The sequence below is a fragment of the Lepidochelys kempii genome, chromosome 1 (assembly GCF_965140285.1).
Source record: "Lepidochelys kempii isolate rLepKem1 chromosome 1, rLepKem1.hap1, whole genome shotgun sequence".
NCBI classification, from domain to species: domain Eukaryota; kingdom Metazoa; phylum Chordata; order Testudines; family Cheloniidae; genus Lepidochelys; species Lepidochelys kempii.
The window spans coordinates 254,474,352-254,494,748 of record NC_136380.1 but is presented as its reverse complement, the minus strand read 5'-3'; the positions used below and the strand labels follow the sequence as shown (position 1 = coordinate 254,494,748).

At 40.6% G+C, this 20,397-nt stretch overlaps 1 protein-coding gene across 1 annotated transcript in view; it reads right to left on the bottom strand.

Annotated features, from left to right (window-relative positions):
• Positions 1-20,397, bottom strand: part of RIC8B (RIC8 guanine nucleotide exchange factor B) — a 59,683-nt gene that overhangs the window by 6,014 nt on the left and 33,272 nt on the right. Inside the window, exons 5-9 of the mRNA XM_073324456.2 lie at positions 14,806-14,959; positions 13,347-13,442; positions 10,631-10,775; positions 6,617-6,761; positions 3,893-4,012 (exon numbers count right to left, since the gene is read on the bottom strand). Coding sequence (XP_073180557.1) covers positions 3,893-4,012; positions 6,617-6,761; positions 10,631-10,775; positions 13,347-13,442; positions 14,806-14,959 — 660 coding nt within the window. The remainder of the gene's footprint in view (positions 1-3,892; positions 4,013-6,616; positions 6,762-10,630; positions 10,776-13,346; positions 13,443-14,805; positions 14,960-20,397) is intronic.

Here is a 20,397-nt window from a genome sequence, read left to right as displayed (position 1 = left end):
TCACGCTGGTGAGCAAATCTGTCGTTTGCAACTCCCAGTACAGTACTTCAAAGGACAGATATGCAAATCGGGACAGATGTGAATCGGAACACGTTCATCTATTGATGAGCAACAGATATATGAAACAACGGATAAGGGGGAAGACGTATACCAGGGACCCACTGTAGTCAACTGGTAGCGTTAACTTTATGAAAAAAGTCTCTGCACTGAAAGGCTCAGAGTGCTGGCACATATGTGCAGTTCCAAATAAAAAGGAGAAAATCCAAATCCTGTTAAAATTAGTTCCTCTTCTTGAATGCAAGACTGGCAGCTTCTGGTTTCCATTTAATCTCTCTACAAACTGACCAACTGCAGTAAGTTACATTTGGTTAAAAAACACTCCAGTCTCCTGTAAACAAGCTTCATTTCTTTTAGTTCTCTCTTCCTGGTGGTATCTTTTTACAATAAATAAAAAAAAGGGAAGTGATTTTTTTTAATTTGTTTTACAGCAGTGCCCAGGGGGTCAAATCATGACTCAGGACCTCTTGCAGTGGGCACTGTACAAACACATATCAAAACAGTTCCTGCCCTGAAGAGGTTACAATCTAAGGCCTTGTCTACACTATGGGGGTAAGTCGAGCTAAGTTACGCTACTGAGTTGACGTAGCTTAGGATGACTTATCACGGTGTCTTCACTGCACCGTGTTGACAGGAGACGCTTCACTAGACCCGCTAAATCGACACCTGCTGCATCAATTGCAGAAGTGTTGATCTCCCGGTAGTAATGAACAGGAGACAACAAGTAGATACGACAGACAGAGGGAAGCACAAGGTAACAGCGAGAGGATATTGGTCAACAGCATAAGCAGCGCAGACAACGCCCAGCTACCTAACCACTGTTACGCTTTTTGTAGGCATCATGACAGGTGCCTCCAACCCTGTGAATTGAGAAGGCTCTTTCGTCACAGTAATGTCATTCACATTTTATCTAAATGTATTTTTGAACAGCTATAATGATAGCAACTCAAAAGCCTTCAGTCTTAAATAATTTCTCATCTCCAGTACAAAGTTTCCCTTTTAAGTTTCGGACAATAGGTAGGGTTATTATGATGTTCCTTAAAATGACCTCTCTTTTTACTACCCCTCTTTATCTTAATACTCTATCCTATTCACTGATTTTCCCTCACTGTTGCACATGTAATTCTATTAAAGTTAGCTATTTTCTTGTGATCATCGCTTGTACATATTTTACTATTTTTTGATGATAGACAAATGCGTCTTTTTAATACAAACAAATGTGGGAAACAATTATTCAGTTACTGCACTGGTATTTCCAGACTGATGCACCTCAATTTTTCCCTTCCTTCACATCTGGATTTAATTAAGTGTATTTGTTAATACCAAATCCAATGTTGCCATCCTCTCTCTTAGCATGGCACACTTTCTGATTGCAGAAAATCAAACACCCTTGCCCTGCCCTCCGCCCCACGGCGCTGCCCCCCACTCACTCCATCCCCCCTTCCTCCATTGCTCGCTCTCCCCCACCCTCTCTCACTCTCATTTTCACCAGGCTGGGGGAGGGGGTTTGGGTGTGGGAGGGGGAGAGGGAGAGGGCTCCAGCTGGGGTACAGGCTCTTGCTGGGGTGGGGCCAGGGAAGGGAGGTTCCGGGTGAAGAAGGGGGCTCCAGGCTAGGGCCGAGGGGTTTGGAGTATGGGAAGCGGCTCAGGGCTGGGGCAGGGGTGCGGGAGAGGGTGCAGGCTCTGGCTGGAGGTGTGGGGTCTTGGGTGAGGCCAGGGCCAAGGGGTTTGGAGTGTGGAAGGAGGCTCTGGGAGGGCATTGGGGTGTATGAGGGGGCTAGGGTGCAGGCTCCAGGCAGTGCTTTCCACTGCTTCTGGGAGCTGCCTGAGGTATGGCCCCCTGGTTCCCGGCCAATGGGAGCTGGGGCAGGGGCAGCACGCAGAGTCCCCAGCCTAGGGGCCAGAGGGGAGACATGTTGCCACTTCTGGGAGCCATGGAAAGCCAGGGCAGCTAGGGAGCCTGCCTTAGCCTTGCTGTGCTGCTGACCACAGTATTAACAGCCCATTCAGCACTGCTGACTGGAGCCGCCACGGTCCCTTTTCGACAGGGCGTTTTGGTTGAAAACCAGACGCCTGGCAACCCTAATCTCTCATTGCGTTCTTGACCATTTGAAAAAGTTATTCTTAAATAAAAAGATCTATGAAGATGTATGCAGCAAACCATATATCGCCTATCAGATAGCTTTGTAGTTTAAATTTCCTAGAAATACTTAGATTCTGTGCCTTTATGAACTTTGGCTCCAGTCCTGCAAATGCGAATATTTTATACATGACAGCAATCCCACTGAATTCAATGGGTTTGATGTGCGTAAGTGTTTTTAGGACTGGGGCTTTTATGCATTTGAGAATAGCGCCGTTAAATATTTTTAGGTGAATCAAACTCCTATGGCCCAAGCCACTAATAAACATAATCAGTGTTATATTAGGTATGAACTGGTACTTGAGAACTCCATACTTGTTTGTTTATAGGGGATTATGTTACTTAGATAAAGAGTTGCTCCAATATTCACATGTAGTGGCAGTGGAGGAAGAAACTGTTTCTGAGACATCCAAGGATGATGCACCAATTCCTAAATATTAAGTCAAGGGTGCAGATAGTTATAATCACTAAAATAGATCTGTTCTCTCTTGGTAAAGAGAGCCAATATGTTAAATCAACTCAATTCTTCTGCATTAATTTATATTTTAATACCATTTTCTTTTATGCTATTATCCTTATACAGATTGAAGTTCAATTTATCCTCATTTGGACTACAGCAAATCACAGCTGCAAACTCTCAGGCTTACTCACAGCAGTGTAAATCTAAGCCACTTTTTCCATTTGTGTCTCAGTTTGTAAACCTGTTAATATAAATTCATTTCCCACAGGCCATCCAATAGACTACAGATGATAACAACTTTTATTCACTACTTGTGTGACCAGGGCTAGATTTTATCCAGCAACTTAGAAATAATAAATTTTGTCATTAGCAGTCTGCCAAGCCACCTAGTGCCTTACGGTGTCTTCCACTGCTGCGTCTCATCTTGATCCTTAGTCATTGGTATATTTTACTCCGCAAACACTGTATACTCCCCACCTTTTCTCCACCCCTATTCATTCCATAATGTGACAGTCTCTTATGTTCTGTCCATACACTCCCCAACCCTCCCACTACTGCTTTCTCTACACAACCTTTGATTGCTTCTGTTAGTCACAGCAGCTTCCTCCTAATCTGTTCTGAACACAGTCCCTGCCATTCTGTCCCCGACTCTTGCTCTCCCCTCCAAGGTCAGGAAGTGAGAGCAGCACACCCACACTACTATCAAGAAAAAGACATTGTCTATAATCACTGCTACTTAAAAGTAACAGCAGTGAGACTGGAAAACACAGCAAACCTGTCAAAAAGCAAGTAGGTTTTTAGAGACTCTTGGTTTTTCAGGGTGTTTTATTATGTTGCGCAATGTTTTAAACCAGATTTCTGAAGCAACTCAATGTGCACCTGTCTCTCCACCCTGGCTCCTTTGCTTTGGCGCAGGGAACCAACCGTTTCCAAAGGTCCCATACACATTACAGTTTACATAGAGTTAGATGGAACAGTGTTAAATACAAGTTCTTGCTATCTGTCCAAGTGTAAGCATCATTTTCCTGTCCAGTGAAAGTAGCCAAAACGGGGGAAAAAACCAAACACTTAAGCATGTGGATAACTAAAAAGCAAGCAAATTGTCCCACCGACATGAATACACACCTCTGACAGAGTGAAGAACTGGGGCCTAAACCTCTCTCTTAAGAGGAGCTATGATTAAAAACATCCACTTTTTTTGTTTGGTTGTAGTATTTTGGATAGCGTTACATTACCTGGAAAGTTTATCAAACATGTTGACAAGTTTCATGGCTTCATATTCTTTTTGTTCTTCTGTCATTTCATCCATAGGGTTGGGCATTGGCTCCTCTACATGGCCAGTGATAAGATTAATGCTGTGATGGGGGGAAAAAAGAAAAGAAAAAAAAGATGGCTGTAGCATTTACATCTTTACATTTGCCAACAAAATTTCTCTTTTTCAATTTTGACAGATAACTGTTTTAAAAGTTAATGCTCCCTGGTAGCATTATAAAATGGTTTAACTCCTTCAGACAGAATTGCAAGTAGAATTCTGCAGTTCTTTTCATGGATGGCCTTCCTCCATATTGTTGGCTTTTTAATTTTTTATTATATTAGCCCCATGTTAAGTGCTCAAATACCCAAGTTTCACGAGTACTCATTATGCCTATGGGTCAAGACTCAAAAGAGGAATTCTATTCAAGGTAGGCATTTTGAGTTAAATTTTCTGGAACTATTACTTTTGGCACATATGGCCCAGTTCTGATGGTGCACTTTATCCTCCCCCCGCCCCCCCCCCCCCCAAAAAAAACAACAACAAAGTGATGGTGCGGGTACCTTAAAATGGCATCACCACTTCCTTTATTTCCTTCTCACACTCATTTTTACTGAACCAAGCTTTACTAAGATCAGAGGCTGAATTTACAGTACTGGCTGTTAGGAACCCCCTTCTCCCACGCAATTTTTACTTGTAAACTGAGAGTCAATTGGATATGGAAATCTGTGTTTTGTGACTGGACACCACAGCTTTAAAAAAAAAAAGTATGACTTTTCAGAGCAGAATCACACTTCCAAAAATGAAATGAAAAATAATATTCAATAAAATAAAAATAAAAGTAGTAGAGGAAGTCATATTTAAGACCTTTTCACATAAACAAAATGGCAAATCCCAGACTACATGCTCACAAACATCTTTTACATTCAAGATGCCCATCATTTATTATCTGGAGATGACAGGACGGTTTTCAGGTCAGGTTCTTGACAAACAGACCAAGAGGAAGATGTCCCCAAACTATAGGGAGATTGAAGTCTTCCGTCTCTTTTCTTCTCTTCGTGGTATATGTTGCTTTAGGGGGAAAAAATTGTTGCTGTAACCTACTGAACTCCAGGAGATTTTCCAATAGGAGGGCCAAGAGAGGCCTGAATCTGCACATTTTTTAACAGTGTCTTTGAGAGAGTCTGAAACTAAAATCAAATAACCCTACATATATTTGTATCTTTCTTCCATTGAGAAGATTAGTAGCTTCAAGCAAGGCAGAGCAAAGCCATATAACAAGTAAACCCTACTCAAGCACTACAATGGGCATTTGAAATAACTATGCCTACTGATAGTATCCCATCACTAGGGCTCTACTAATTTCACGGCCATGAAAAACATTCACAGACTGTGAAATAAGCCCTGCCCCGTGAAATCTCATCTACCCAAAATCAACTGGGCTGGGAAGGGACAGGACTTATTTTTCTATATAACAGCCATGCAGGGAAAGAACCAGATCCACCTCCACAGACAGTGCAGGAGTGAGTGTGGTGCGCTGCAGCAGCCTCAGAGGTGGGTTCCAGACTGCCACCCCCTGAAGTTTTTGCCAGGGCTCGGGGCGCTTGGGCTGGGGCCTGCTGTGCCCCACAGCCTGGGCTCAGGGCACCCTCGTTCTGGCACTTCCACCCCCGCCTACATATGGCTACTACCAGGGCTCAGGGCATCCAAGCTCTGGGAATTTTGCTCCCTCTCCCGTCTGGCTCCTGCTGGGGCTCAGGATGCCCGAGCTCCAGGGCTGCCGCTCCCCTTCCGCTCCCCCCGGTAGCTCCTGCAGGGAAGTGCCCGGGCTCCAACTGGGACTTGGGGCTTCCACCCCCTGTAGCTCCTGCCCAGGCTCAGGGCAGCCGCCCACCGGGGCTCAGGGCTGTTGTCCCTGATGGCTCCTGCCAGGCCTTGGGGCTGCCACCCCCACTCCCCTGTGGCTCAGGGCTTCCACCCCATGGCTCCTGCCAGGGCTGGGGCACCCATTTTTCAAATTGTGGGGGGCCCATGCATTAATCCACCACTGGCCCTGACTAGCAGCTAGGAACCCTTTGTTGGGCCACTCCCAGCAGCACTGGGGGATCGGACCTACCTCCAGCTCTGGGAGCCTCCTCCAGCTGCAGGAAACTCCGCAGCCCAGAAGTGAGTATGGCAATCCTACAACCCCCACACAACAGCTTTAGGACACACACACCCCCCTACAATGATCCAATTTTGGATCAGGACCCTCACAGTTACAACACCCTGAAATTTCAGGTGTAAATATCTGAAACTGACCAATTTTAAGACCCTGTGGCTGTGAAATTGACCAGAGTGAACCATGAATTTGGTAGGGCCCTACCCATCATATATCTAAAACTGGTTAATATGGAAACATCCCAGCCTAGAGCTAGGAAGTTCTCTATCACTTATCAAATTCATTGCAATTGATGAAATTATGGAGGCAACATTCAAGGATGAATAACAAAGACGAAGTTACACTTGAACCCCAGAAACACTAGATCAGAACAACACTGAAAACCTTTATAAAGTCTGTGAAAAACAACAGTCCATGTAAATACACACAACTCCAAAGTTGTAAGCTATGATGGACCCCTTTGACAAAGGGCAGAGAGGAGGAAACTAACTCAAAACACAGTGGACTGGGTGGTAGTAACAGGAAGAAAAAAAAATAGTACTGTACTTTGGCTTTGCAGATTTATATTCTTCAGTGTCTGTATCTTCATCATCCGAGTACCAATGATCTCCCCTTCCTCCTGCTAACAGGCCCCTTGCTGCCAGCAGGCCTGCTGCATTACCATAGCCTGTATACTTTAACAAGTTGTCAACTGCAAAGAGACAAAGATCAATTTATTCAGCTAGAAGTTAATTTAATTACAGTACAAAGTGCAACATTAGCATCATCTTTAAAATGGGTTTTAAAATCTAACTTATTTATATGGTGACCAGTATGCCCTATGAAATAGCTGAAAAAGGCAGAAGTGAGGTACTACATTTTAATTCAGTCCCGCAGTCAGTCGCTTTTGATTTTTTAATAAGCCATAAACATGGCAAATTTAAGTTTGCCTGTTTTATATCATTTTGTATTTTCAGGAGGCTGAAAAGCTGTGATAAGTGAAAGTGTGTATTTGAACTCTTGACAGGAAGGTGGGGTTCAGTGGTATGAATCAGGATTGGGACCCAGGAACTCCCGAAATTCTAATCCTGGCTCTAAACTCTGCTCTTTTTGTGGCTCATGTGAAGTGCTTTCCCTCCCCCCAAAAGAGGGCTTTATTTGGTTTGATAAATAACGTAGGCTGGGATTTTCAAAAAGTGCTTAAGAGTGTTAGGTTCCCAATTCCCACTGAAAAGCAACGGGATTGAGTCACCTAACTTCTTTAGGTTTCAGAGGAACAGCCGTGTTAGTCTGTATTCGCAAAAGGAAAAGGAGTACTTGTGGCACCTTAGCGACTAACCAATTTATTTGAGCATGAGCTTTCGTGTGGAAATCTTGACTGTAAATGCTAAGTATTACTACTGCAGCCACTATTAGAACAGCTTGTTTTATTTTCTATGCAAACCCAAAGAATAAAATAATTTTTTTAACATCCACTGACCAAAGATGCAACTTACTGGCAACATTTTCCTAAATGATCTAGAAAGTTCACTGAATCCTTTCATATTTGGTCAACTTTCTGTTTTCCAACCATCCTTCCACCCTCCCAACCCCCATCTTCACAGACAAAGTGCTCTTCATTGTTTATATTTGTGCTACTGTTATTTATGGCAGCTAACTAGAAAATTCTTGGTTGGTACCATTGACAAAATTTCATGTTTTTGAATTTTGTTTTCATTATTATTGCTTGAAACTTTCACGTATTTCCATGTGATGTGGAAATTATTTTTTGAAAATGATTATCTTCCTTGAGAAATGTGGTTTCTTTTTAATCTGAGGTTCACAGTTATGGGCAAAATTCTGCTCAATTGACATACCCTACTCCCAGTGACTTCAGTGGGAATAGTCCAGTGAGTAATGACAGCAGGATTTGGCTTCAATGCTTCTCAAACTATGGATAGTATAGGTAAGTGACAGTGAAAGGATAACATTTTCTTGAAAAAAAAAATGTTTCTGGTACACAGCACCATGCATATACTATTTACAGAGTACATAGTCCAGCAATCGCAGAACGTATCATGCTTAATGTTCTGGAAAAAGGCCATCCTATTAGTTAGAGAAGAAGAGTTTAGCCTCTCCTTCTGTAGTATTAAAGCTGGCCATTGTTAGAAGGGGAAAAAACCCACATAATTTATGCAGCCAGTATAGGAGAAAAAAAACAACAGTCAGTCACTTTTCTCAGTACAGCCATCTGAAAGAAAGACCACATGGCACAAAGCATTTTTCACCAAGCACAAACAAGGGTTTTCTTGTTTTTTTTTTTAAAAAAAAAACAAGTGGTATTTTAAACCTACAGCAGATTGTTACTTTTACCCACAAATTCTCTGTGTGTGACACTAGCAGAATGAGAACTTGATGTGGGAGACAGAAAATCAGTTTCTAAGCTTTATCAACACAGAATCATCACTTGAAATGTAGGGCACTTACAAGAAGTCAGTTTCCAAATCCATTCTCTTGCATATCAGGCCAGTAGGGGCTTGGAGAACTGCAAATACAGTCTACTCATCCCTTATGGGGACTATGCTGCATTGCTATGCAGTGACCCCTTTGGCTAATATACAATAGAACAGATCCTGATGTTCTCCTAATGGAGTCCATTCAGCCTTCCGTATTCAAAATAAGGTCACTAAAAGGTAGGGTCTTAAGGGAGAATGAGCATTAAAAAAAAAAGGAAAGAGCACGAGATGCCACAGTATATTCCCAGGAGAAAAAGCAGGACACTTCTACAAGGGCAAAGGCCTAGACTTTGCATGGTGGTTCAAAAAAATTCTTTTTTCAAGCAGCAATTCTGAGAATCACCTTCTCTGAATGCAGAATTACAAAAGTGATTGTCCCTACATCTTACAAAGGTACTCCACAAGCATGCTTATGCCCAAGTCTGGTATTAAACAAGAAATTAAGCTATAAAAGCAATTGCTGGCATGCTCTTAGCAACAGAAACTCCAAGATCGTGGCTATATCTTGAAATAGGTAAATAGTAAAATTTGCACCAGTACAGGAGCCCTCTCCTCCCCCACTTAAGCCCTTTGTACAAGGTTTAATGAAGGACCTTGCACATTCCCTCTGCACTGGGGTGAAATCCAGTCGAACTTGGTAGTGATCAGAAGTAATTTACATATTAATATTTTGGGGCCTAGTGGTAAGAAAAAAGAATTGGTTTGCTCAGTCCAGATCCTGGTACCCGTTTTGTAGCTGCTCTGAACATGGAACTCCCATTGAAATGAAATAAGATACTTTGCTTCAAGTCAATGAGAGTTTTGGGAATGGAACAGCTACAGCAGACAGTTTACAGACAGAACTACTACAGCTGGTGCCACTGGCATTCTTAGATGAGGGGTCAAATATAGAAAAAGGCAGACAACCTAAATAATTCTGACACCCAGCAGGGCTGTGTGCAAAAGCTTGTTCTGCCACTCTATCAATTCCATGACAAACAGAAAATTCTAGTCACCTGGCTTGTAATTTTGGGTACATTTATCAGATTAAGAAATGATAGATTTATAAATGATTTTTTTATATGATAAAAAAGCCCTTAAAGTAATTTTTTACTGTAGGTTGCTGTACTATAGACTAGGCTGTGGAAGTACAGTTATACTTTAACATTATTACTGGATTGGTACTAGATTTTTCATTAGATATCAAACTTTGAAAACAATGTTTTATGGTTTGAAGAGTTCATAAAGTATATTACTGAAAAGGAAGATAACCATTAAATATATGTCAGGAAAGAGTTTGGATAATCAAGGTATTTAGTCTGAACTGATCACAATTTATTTCCAGTAAATTATGTTACATCTTTAGAATGTAAGATCTTTGAGGCATTGACTGCTGTCTTCCTGTTTGTCTCAGAAGCACCCGGCACATTTTTGATACTAAATAAATAAGGCTAGAATCTTATTTGTCAATTAGGACTCCAGTTCTTAACTGAAGCCACAGATCTCTGGAAGGCAATTAAAATTTTATTTTCAGTCTTTTTTAAAGAAGATATTTGAAGGACACACTTTCACCAACACAGAATTAACTTGGCCATTAAAAGGTGTTAATTTCATTTAAAGAGTAGAAATAAAATCTATTTAATATTACACAGAAGCATGGTAGGTGTATGTGCTGTCTGGAAGCAGACAGAACAATTAGTCAGTTGCAAGATCTGTGTTGAACTAAATGACCTGCAAGAGGGAAGCTGGGGGGAAATATGTAAAGTAGCATAAAAAAAATTCAATAATTTACAATTACTGTTGTTTAGTTAGAGTGGCCAGACCCCAAAAATGAAGCTCAATTCTGTCAGTATACATTAATTATGATGTTAGTACTATGTAATGTCCCATTGCACAGTAACTATATACATGTAGATAGAAAATGGAAACCATTATCTAATATTTGATTAATGATGAAAAACATTAGGCATGATTTTAGCAGTATCACAAACAGTACTTTTAAACTAAAGGACGTATCTGGAATTGGAAGGGTTACAGAAATAAGAAGATCCTCCAAAAGTCTTGCTGTAATTAGAATAAAAGGAAAGGAACAAAATTGATTTTATACCTCTCTCCTTACAAAGGACAAAAAGGAATTCTGCTGCAATTTGCTTTACTCCAAGGTCGACATGTGTCATAAGGCGCACAAGTTTGTTTCTCACTGTTGTGCCAACTTCAGGACGATTTGATACATCTCTTAATGGAGGCAATACCTAGTGTTACAAAAAGAAAAAGTGAAAACCATACATTCCTGGCAGAAGTTAATACAGTACATGGAAAGGAAAAACATTGCAAACTTTGATTTCTTGGAAAATAATGTATGGAACAAGCTTAAAATCCCACCCATGCAAAGCAGCTGCAAGTTTATAAGTAGGATATCTACAATATAAAGCCTATCTTGCAAAGGTGACTAGAGCCCAGCTAGCTGCATGGGTTTCCTGGGACCTCCGCAGACAACTGAACAAGACACCCGCCTTAGAATACATTTGTTTCCTCCTTCTGCCACCTTTATCCCAAATAATATCAGGGCTCTAGCCTATGTCTCAAATAGTCTTCTTGCCAAGAAGAGCCAGAGAAGGGGTACAATGAGATTGGATGAGGAGATCAGTGAGGGAGACTAGAACTGGGAGCCAGTAAGGTGGAGGGGGGGGCGGGACAGAGAAGAGAGAGTGAGAGATTGATTGGATGAGGAGCTGAGAAAGGAGACTGGGACAGGGCTGAGAAGCCTGAGGAGTGGAGACAGGGACTGGGAAGGCAAGGAAAATGGGACTAGAAGAAGATGTCAGGGAATGAGAAGACAGCACAGACAACAAAAGGTTGGAGGGGATGGGGCTGAGGGTGAAATGGGCAGAAGAGCTTGTGCTCACTAGAACAAGCGAACATTCTTCCAGACCTTGGAATGGAATCCAAGATTCCTGATTCTCACCATCCCTCTGCTATCAGCAAATATCTGTGAAACTCAATGGTAAAATGTGCGTCTCATCCCCCTCTAGTGCTGATCCACATGAAGGATGACAACTTTGTTACTCTGTTTGCTCAAGTAGCAGAGATGTGCACAGTGGATCCAAAGGTTCCAACCCTGCTGACGAGCCATGTGGGTGTCAATAGGATTCCACATGAGAGAATTTGTTTTTTTCAGTTTGCTATTTTTAAGAACCATGGGAATTACACACAAAAAACTAAAAAAAAAAAAAAAAAAACATTAAAAGAACATACTAAGGATGCAAAGTCAAGCACTCAAAAGTTGGGAAATGCCATAATAAAGGTTGCCTGTGCATTCTTAATTTGGCCCTTTTGGGCATACGCATTATGATCATGAAATTAGAAATTGCATCCTAATACATACACATGAGGGGGCCATATTAAGACAATCTTAATTCTGGCATTTCCTAACTTTTGAGTGCTTGACACAACCTCAGTACTGCACTTTTAATGTAGTGTGTGTGTAATAATCAAAACATGTTCATAGGGAAATGACTGTCATATGAATATGGGTTCAGGTGGGGAATATGCAGCAAGTACAGATTTCTTGAAAGTAAAAGATCAGGTTTTCATTTAAAGGTCCCTAACAACAAAAAGGGAAGAAGAAAAGATGCAGAGAAGATATGTGGTAGAACAAAGAGCTAGACTATGATTTCAGGCACAGCCCTGAGAAGGGTGTAATTTGGAAGCTGCATCATCCTAGGAGTAGCCACAGGAGACACTAAGAATCAGTGATGCAGCTAGGACTCAATTTCTATTCTGCTTCCTCCTTGCTTGGCAGGGGGGCATTTTGAAAAGTTTTTCCATTGCACTTTAGCAGATAGTTAAAATTGCAGAAGTCTTTTTTAAACATGGGATGAAATTCACCCCTAGGCAGAGGGCCAGCATGGAGCTCATGCTCCACTTAAGACCTATTTTAAGGGCTTAAATGGTGCACAACCCTTGAGCTAGCCCTCTGCATAGGTATGAATTTCACCTTGGTTATACAATTTACACACAGCAGTTAAGTCTTAAAGCTCCAACACCATTGACTCATTTCTGCTGATGTATTGTAATTTATGACTAAAGCTCAATTGAAGGGTACCAAAACACGGATGGACTGACTGGCTTCCATACAGTTGTAGTGCTATTTTATTAATTATGGGGCAAATTTGCAGAAGTGACTAATGGATTTAGACACGCAAGTCCCATTAGGTTTTTTTGAAAAAGTCCTCCTATCTCATACACTACAGCTTCAGACTCCGCCCTAATGTTGCTGAATTGAAGGCTCTTGGCATAAGCCATGGAAGTTAGGCCCATGCAATTGAATTAAGCCAAGGACCCATGGCATCTTCTTGTAACTGAAACAATTTGTCCAGTTCCCCTCTATATTTTAACATTACAGAGGTGCCTTGTGGTTACATCCCAAGTCTTACATTTTGTATTTTTAATTTGAAGGAGAATTTAAAGTTCTTCAGTTTGTCAAATATTTTATTGTTGGATTTTTATTTGCTGATGCAATAATTTAAGTCATTGTCCTGCATTTATAGGGTGACATTAATGTTCATTCCCTTTATATTACTTTGAAATCAAATCATGACATTGCACTGAAAACACTTAATGTAGATCAATATTTTTGTCATTGAGCTGACAGAAGGTAACAAAGACACTGCAGTTGCTTACGGATGTAGACATCTTTAAGAGAAATTTTAAAATCCAAGTTGCTTAATATTCAAACATCAATGTTCTCTGTGCTGTAGAAGCCTGAAAGATTTTGCTGCATATTTTATTTTCAGATTTCTAAATTTATATCTGAATCTTACCTGAGCTTTGATAAACTTCCTGATGTTCCGATGAGCTCGACAACATTCTGTTAGTAAACTGAGAACTGGAGTCAGACCCTCTCTGTAGCTGCTTCCCTAAAGTGGAATTATAAAAAAACAAACCAAACACTGGCTGAATTACAAGAGTCAGACAAGATTATATTTTATATATTATATGCATTCAGTATGGGTGTGCTTTGCTTGAAACTTTACAATAAATAATTAATGTGGCTAATTTAGTATACAGTCAAGTGGAAAAGAATAATTCTTATGTCTGCAATGACAGATTTTTCCTTCTCAGTATAATCAAAAATTCTTAAAAATGTCACCAACATATAAACTGTTACTAGTTTCACCACTCACTGCAGGGACAGCATTTCCATTAAAATCTTTTCTTTCAAGGGTTTATAATAATCTTACGTAAAGTTTCTCTCTAAATTAAATCTTTGCACAGAATATCTCATCATGAAAATACATTACTATACACAATTTGAAAAAAATGATTATGTAAACACACTACCAAAATCCTCCCCGAAATTCATAATTTCGGAATTCATTCAGTAATTCCAAAGGGACTGTTACATAAACTGCAAATTTTCAGACTAAAATTAGCTTTTAAGACAACCTAGTTTAGTTCCCTTGGAGGTCATAAAAATATTTACAACTGCTTTGTATTTTGAACATTATGTGCAGTGCACAATTTAATGGTGGCGTTTCAGCCTTCAATTCTCCTTGTGTTTTGGATTTTGGATTCACATTACTTCAACACATTTTGTTCAGCAAAGCATTTAGGCTTAATCCAAAACCCAGTGGGCACTGGATGAAAATTTTAAGTATACATTTAAATTATCTGCTGAACTCGGCCCTGATCAAGTTTTGCTGACCTTGCTTTTCTATACATAGATGGTATTCTCTGCAATGCTAACAGAAATAAAAAGTTGTCAGTAAAAGAAGACATCTCAGCCACAAGAGGCAAAATGTTCCCATCTACTGCCCACACACAGTTGTCACTTTTTATAACCACAACCATGTTTTAAACTTTATTGTACTCAAGGGATCCAGAATCAACATCACATTAGAAACTGGGTTGGAAATCAGTATGGTTTTATCATCGATAAATAAATTCTATTTGATTGAGTGGAAAATTCTCTTCTTAGCTTTGCTTTTCCTTGTTATTTTAATATTGATGTAATGAGAGAAATGGGTTTTTCTTTATTACATCACATGCCTCTTGACATTTTTCATAAATTTATGAAGAATTCTACATTAATATAATTATGATCACATGAACTTTCAAATTCCAGAATGAGTCTGACCTGCAAAATTACTGAATTTCACATCATTCTCACCCCTTAATGTTTTAAAGTTCTGGAGTAGAGATCTGGAGTTCTGATTCAAGTTCGTTTCTACTCTTACTAAGAGGCATTCCTTTTGTGAAGTCCTTCAGTGTCACACATACCTTGTCTATTCTTTTCTCCATGAAATCCAGCAACACTTGAATGGCATCCATATTCATACCATTATATTTCAAAACTGTTTCTTCTTGGGTTGATGGATTAATGAGAACATCCAAACAAGAAACTGGAATATTGCTTAAAAGGTTGATTGCATTACTGAAAGAGATTTTTATCTAGTTAGTGCTTTGATAACATATTACATGCTGTACCCAAATCATATAAGTAATTTTAACACTGACTGAAAAGTATATGCCATTACCAACACTGTTTATGTGCTTAAAAATAGACAGTGTAAGGAACTGAAAATGTAAAGCAGAATACTAACTATGCATAAACACCTACAGTTTATTTAAGATACTTAACATTAGTTCTTAATTCTCTATTCTTTCTAATTTCTTACAAGATTACCCATGTTGTGTTTCTAAAGGAGGAGAGGCAAATATAGCTGCTTTTCATTACTTCTGGCTGCTTCAGCACCCCTGATGTCAGCAGGTACTGTATATGCATAGCTAGAAGAACTGTGTTTATTACATTATTGATGCTGCACCCAGTAGGGGGAACCCACACATTGGTTTTCCAGAGGTCACATAAAATGTCTTTTTCCTTGAAATTTACAAGTTTTAGCTTTACAATACTTAAAGTTACAATAATGACTATCGGAATATTTTAAAAACAGTTATTTCATCCTCCTTGAAGAGGCAGGGGAGGAAGTCTTAAATGCTGTTCATATATCAGCACCTTTACTTGACTTCTCACGTATGGGAGATATTTAAGGCTTTTTTTTTAAAAAAAAAAGCCAACTGGAGTTCATTTCATCAAGTGCTGGATTTTAAAAAGTGATAGTTTTAGAATCCCCAAAACAGCGAGGGTCAGACTGCAATACCCTTACTCATGCTGAGTAGTAACTTACTTCATAAATAGCCCCACTGACTTCAAGCAGACTACTTGTGGCAGAAGGTACTATTCAATACAAGTGAACTGGACTGTGTCTTGATTTTTAAAACCATATTTAAGTCAGTTAATGGAGACTAATATTTATTTAATTCAAGAAACTATACCACAGGGTCCTTTTGTTATGGGAAACCACGTCAGAGTTTTACTTCATGAATTTCTGCTTTATGGTCTGGTTTATTTACCTTTTCAATCAGAGAGCCTTATTCTGCTCTTTTGACAGAACAATAAAAGTTAGATTGTATTTATAAACTTCCCCAATACATTGCTATATAGTAGGTGCTGAAAGAGAAGCACCCTCTCCATATTTACTGACGACTAACCAGCGTTTAGCAAAGTTAACAACAGATAAATCTAGAAAAGAGTTAAGAAATATTGTAGAACACAGACTCTGAAGACTACACTGCCAAAAAACAACCATGGCAGTGAGTATCAGAGTCTGGGTCTACAGACTTGAGCTCAAGGGGCTTGCACTACGGCGCTAAAGATAGTAGTACAGATGTTCTCGCCCAGGCTCTGAAGCCTAGGGAAGAGGGGGAGTTTCAGAGCCTGAGTAGGAATGTCTACATGGATATTTTTAGTGCTGTGGCGCAAGCCTGAGTCTGTAGGACACTGAGTCTCAGCCCATGCAAGGATGTTTTTTTTGCTGTGTAGTTGTACCCTTATAGTCCTGCTAATCATAAATATCAGTGCTTGAAAAGTAGTGAATAATCTTGGCCTCAGAGTCCTCAAAGCTTTCAGAAGCCTCTACTGAAGTTAAAAACAAACACAAATCTAGCTAGGTATTACTATTGCCCCCCATCTCCATAGTATCTTGCTACTTGATATTGTGGTTCTAGTGAAAAGTCTATTGTCTAAAACTTTCAAATAATCAGATAATATTGTTGTGAATTTGTATTAGAAATTGTATTTTTGTTGCAAAAAAATGACCGTTTTCCCCCACAATATTAGCTCCCTCTCTAAATTTTGATAGTCTTTCTATTATTTTACTTTCCTTCAAAGCAGCTCTCTCTTTTAAGCAATCTAAAAGTATCCAGTTTCCAGCCACTCATACAGCAAGAAACAAAACAGAACTCAATTCAACAAATATTTGGTGGCTTCAGCCTTTTCATAGAAAGTCCCCTTTTTACTGGTTTCCTATTAAACAACTGAGTTCCCAAACACCTACAAAATTAATTTTCTGGATCACTGTGCCTGAGCTATTCTTTTCAATAAATGAAGCCCAGCTTTCTGATCTTTGTCACTTCACTGACAGTTTTATTTGTGGTAGAGGAGTGTATGAAATTCTCCAGCTACCAGGAAGTCAGTGACTATGCACAGATCTGCACAATAGCGTTTGCATTCCTACTCCAGGGGGTAGAAATACTGCGTATATTACTCTCCCCTTTCTAGCTTCCTAGAGATCATTAATCACTGGGACATGACGTCCACCCACTCAGACTCCCAGCCCCCTCCTGATATGCAAATTCAAAAGCAAAGGACTATTGAGCATGGCTGAATGCCTTGATTAAAACCTTGTTAGTGGGCTAAAATGGCACTCGCTCTAATATGTGGTGCTTTAAGCTTCTCATATTAAAGTGAGAAGCAATGATATTACAGAATTGTATTAACAGCAACAAAACAATACAGGTACTAAGTTAGTTAAGGTATTTTCTATAGAAAAACTTTCACGTATTGGTTAAAAAAAATCAAGTTGTGGTTAGTGCTTATGATGAGGGAGCAAACCAAACCATATTTCAGGTTTGGTATTTCATTTGATGTTAGTATAAAATAAGTTTATTTTGAGCTCAAATGTTCATACAAGGGCTCCTTAACAGGCTGTCCAAGTCCTGCATTTGGACACTAAAAATCAACATTTATAGGTGTAACACTCAAACTTACATGCCAACAGTAGATACTGATCTAAGCATCCACATGTGGGATTTACTCATCCTTTTAAAAATAACCACTGTTGAAAAGTGGGACACTCAGCTGAAAGTGTTGTTTATACCCTGAAGAGGGACTATAAAAATATGTTTGTGCCTCAAAGATGCCATACAAAATGTGCTCAATTTTCAAATAGAAACTTTTTTGTAACTGCCAGGCCTGCAGACTCCATCTGAAATCTGGATTCTAAAAATCAAGCTCTCTTCTCTCTGGTTTGTGCCTCATTTCCAGCAATAAAGATTCTACAATTAGAGTCTACTGTAGTTCAGAGTTCTGTTGCTGAAACATAAACCTGAAAATAAACCAGCTCATACTTTTTTATACCTAAACTGGCTCAGCAGTGCTATCAGAAGTTAAAGAGGAATAAATAAAATATATTATTAATAAATAAATAATTATTAATAATAAATAATAATAATAATTGAAAACTCTGATCTGGAAAGTAACATTTGTGTTTAATTACGACTACACCCATAGCGGACTAATGGGGTATTCAAGCTCCCAGAGGTTTATGAGGGGAATCCCCCTGGGCTAAAGCCACCCCGTTCCAAAATTGCTTTATTACACAAACATTTGAGTGAGGAAATGCCACATTCATGGTTGCTTATGAAGTCTTAACTTTGCCCCCTTGTGTGTCCAGTCTGTGCACTGGATGAGATGGAGGTCCGCGGGGTTGCGGGGGAAGGAAGCATGAAATCACATAATTAAAGACTGTATCATAATGCATATGCACAAGGGGACAGAACTGATGTTCTGCAGGCAGTCTTAAGTCCGGACTTTCTAGTGCCTGACTTTGCAACTTAAATAAATGTTCTTTTAACAGGTTTTTTGTATGCAGTTTCCTAGGGGGTGGTGCCCCACCAGACAAATATCACCTCCTCCCCTCATCACGCAATATCAGCGGGATTTGAACAGTCAGTACTTCAGTACAACTTTTTATTACTTAAGCTACAGGACTAGCTACGTTAACTGGCAACAGAAGGCGGCTGTTAGCCCAGAGAGACGGGGATAAGCTACTTCAGCCACATGCTTGGGCTGTCAGATGATATGGGGAGCCTAGTCTGAAGTTGGAGGAGCTCCTGACATGTTGTGGTGCACTCAGAGGGGAGTATAGACCACTAAGCCATGTGCCAGGTCCACCAATAGCATGTCTGCTAACTGACAAAGGCAGATGTGACAATCTCTCCAATACAGTGCTCACTCCATGGCTGCTTGTCTATTTCAGATTCAGTTTCAAGTCAGTTTGGATCTACCAACAGGGCCGGTACAAGGATGTTTCGTGCCTTCGGCCCAGGGAGCTGTGCGGCAACTCCCTCCCTCCCATCGGTCCGGGGAGCCGTGCAGCAACTCCCCACCCCAGCTCACCTCTGCTCCGCCTCCTCCCTGAGCACACCGCTGCCACTCCAGTTCTCCCGCCTCCCAGGCTTGCGGTGCCAATCAGCTGTTTGGTGCCGCAAGCCTGGGAGGGAGAGAAGCAGAGCGGGGCAGCATGCTCAGGGGAGGAGGTGGAGCAGAGGTGAGCTGGGGCAGCATGGTGCTGCCTCCCCCGCCCCGTTACTTGCTGCAGGCGGCCCTCCCCGCACCCCCCTGCCCCAGCTCACCTCCGCTCCACCGCCTCCCCGGAGCACGCTTTTGGCTGCCCCCAACCACTTGGCGCCCTAGGCAACCGCCTTGTTTGCCTAGTGGTTGCACCGGCCCTGTCTATCAAACACTTAGCAGGCTGGGACCAAAGCACATTACATGTTAGTTATCCATTTACAACAAAGCAAGACCACAACAGTCCAAGATGGCTATACTTTACGGGGGTGATACACATAGATACGCATGGCCCTAGACTCTTGGGTGTATGAAGTAGAACTGTGGAATAACTTACCAGAAGAGATCAGACAGAACCTGCCCCTAACAATGTACTGGTCTAAATGCAAAGACCCATCTCTTTAATAATGCCTTCCTCCAGTAGTAGTATCTCCCAACAATCCACTAATCCCCTCCTCTCCCACCCCCACACACTTCAGGGGAGGATGAGAGCAAAAAACAAAAACAAGGGAGAGAGAGAATATACTGCCCTTTAGGGCACACCCAGCACTATCTTTAATTACATGGTGCTTAGGCACCGATTGCAGATATGCCTTAAATAGTCCCAGACTAATCTACACCAATTGAGCGCAGCTCTGATGCAAGATCTAGATTCCCAGCAAGTAACCCCACTGGCACTGTAGCTTTTGATAACTTTCAGTCAAATTTACAGATAGTGGTAAGGGGGTTTCAGAGTAGCAGCCGTGTTAGTCTGTATTCGCAAAAAGAAAAGGAGAACTTGTGGCACCTCAGAGACTAACCAATTTATTTGAGCATGAGCTTTCGTGAGCTACAGCTCACTTCATCGGATGCATCCGATGAAGTGAGCTGTAGCTCACGAAAGCTCATGCTCAAATAAATTGGTTAGTCTCTAAGGTGCCACAAGTTCTCCTTTTCTTTTTGGTAAGGGGGTGAAACCTATAGCATTCTTCGGAGAACTGTTGGCTCAAAGCAACGTCCTCAGAAGGTTTTGCAGCTAGAAATATGGCCTTTCCAAGTTGAAATAGGCAACACTAGTGTCTGTCATTAGACAACTTGGGGACAGTGTTTGTATCTACTAGGCTCATGTGCGTCTTTGGATGTCTGTTACTTTGAGGAAGACAAAAATAAAAAATAAATATCCCAAATAAAATTCTAGCGAT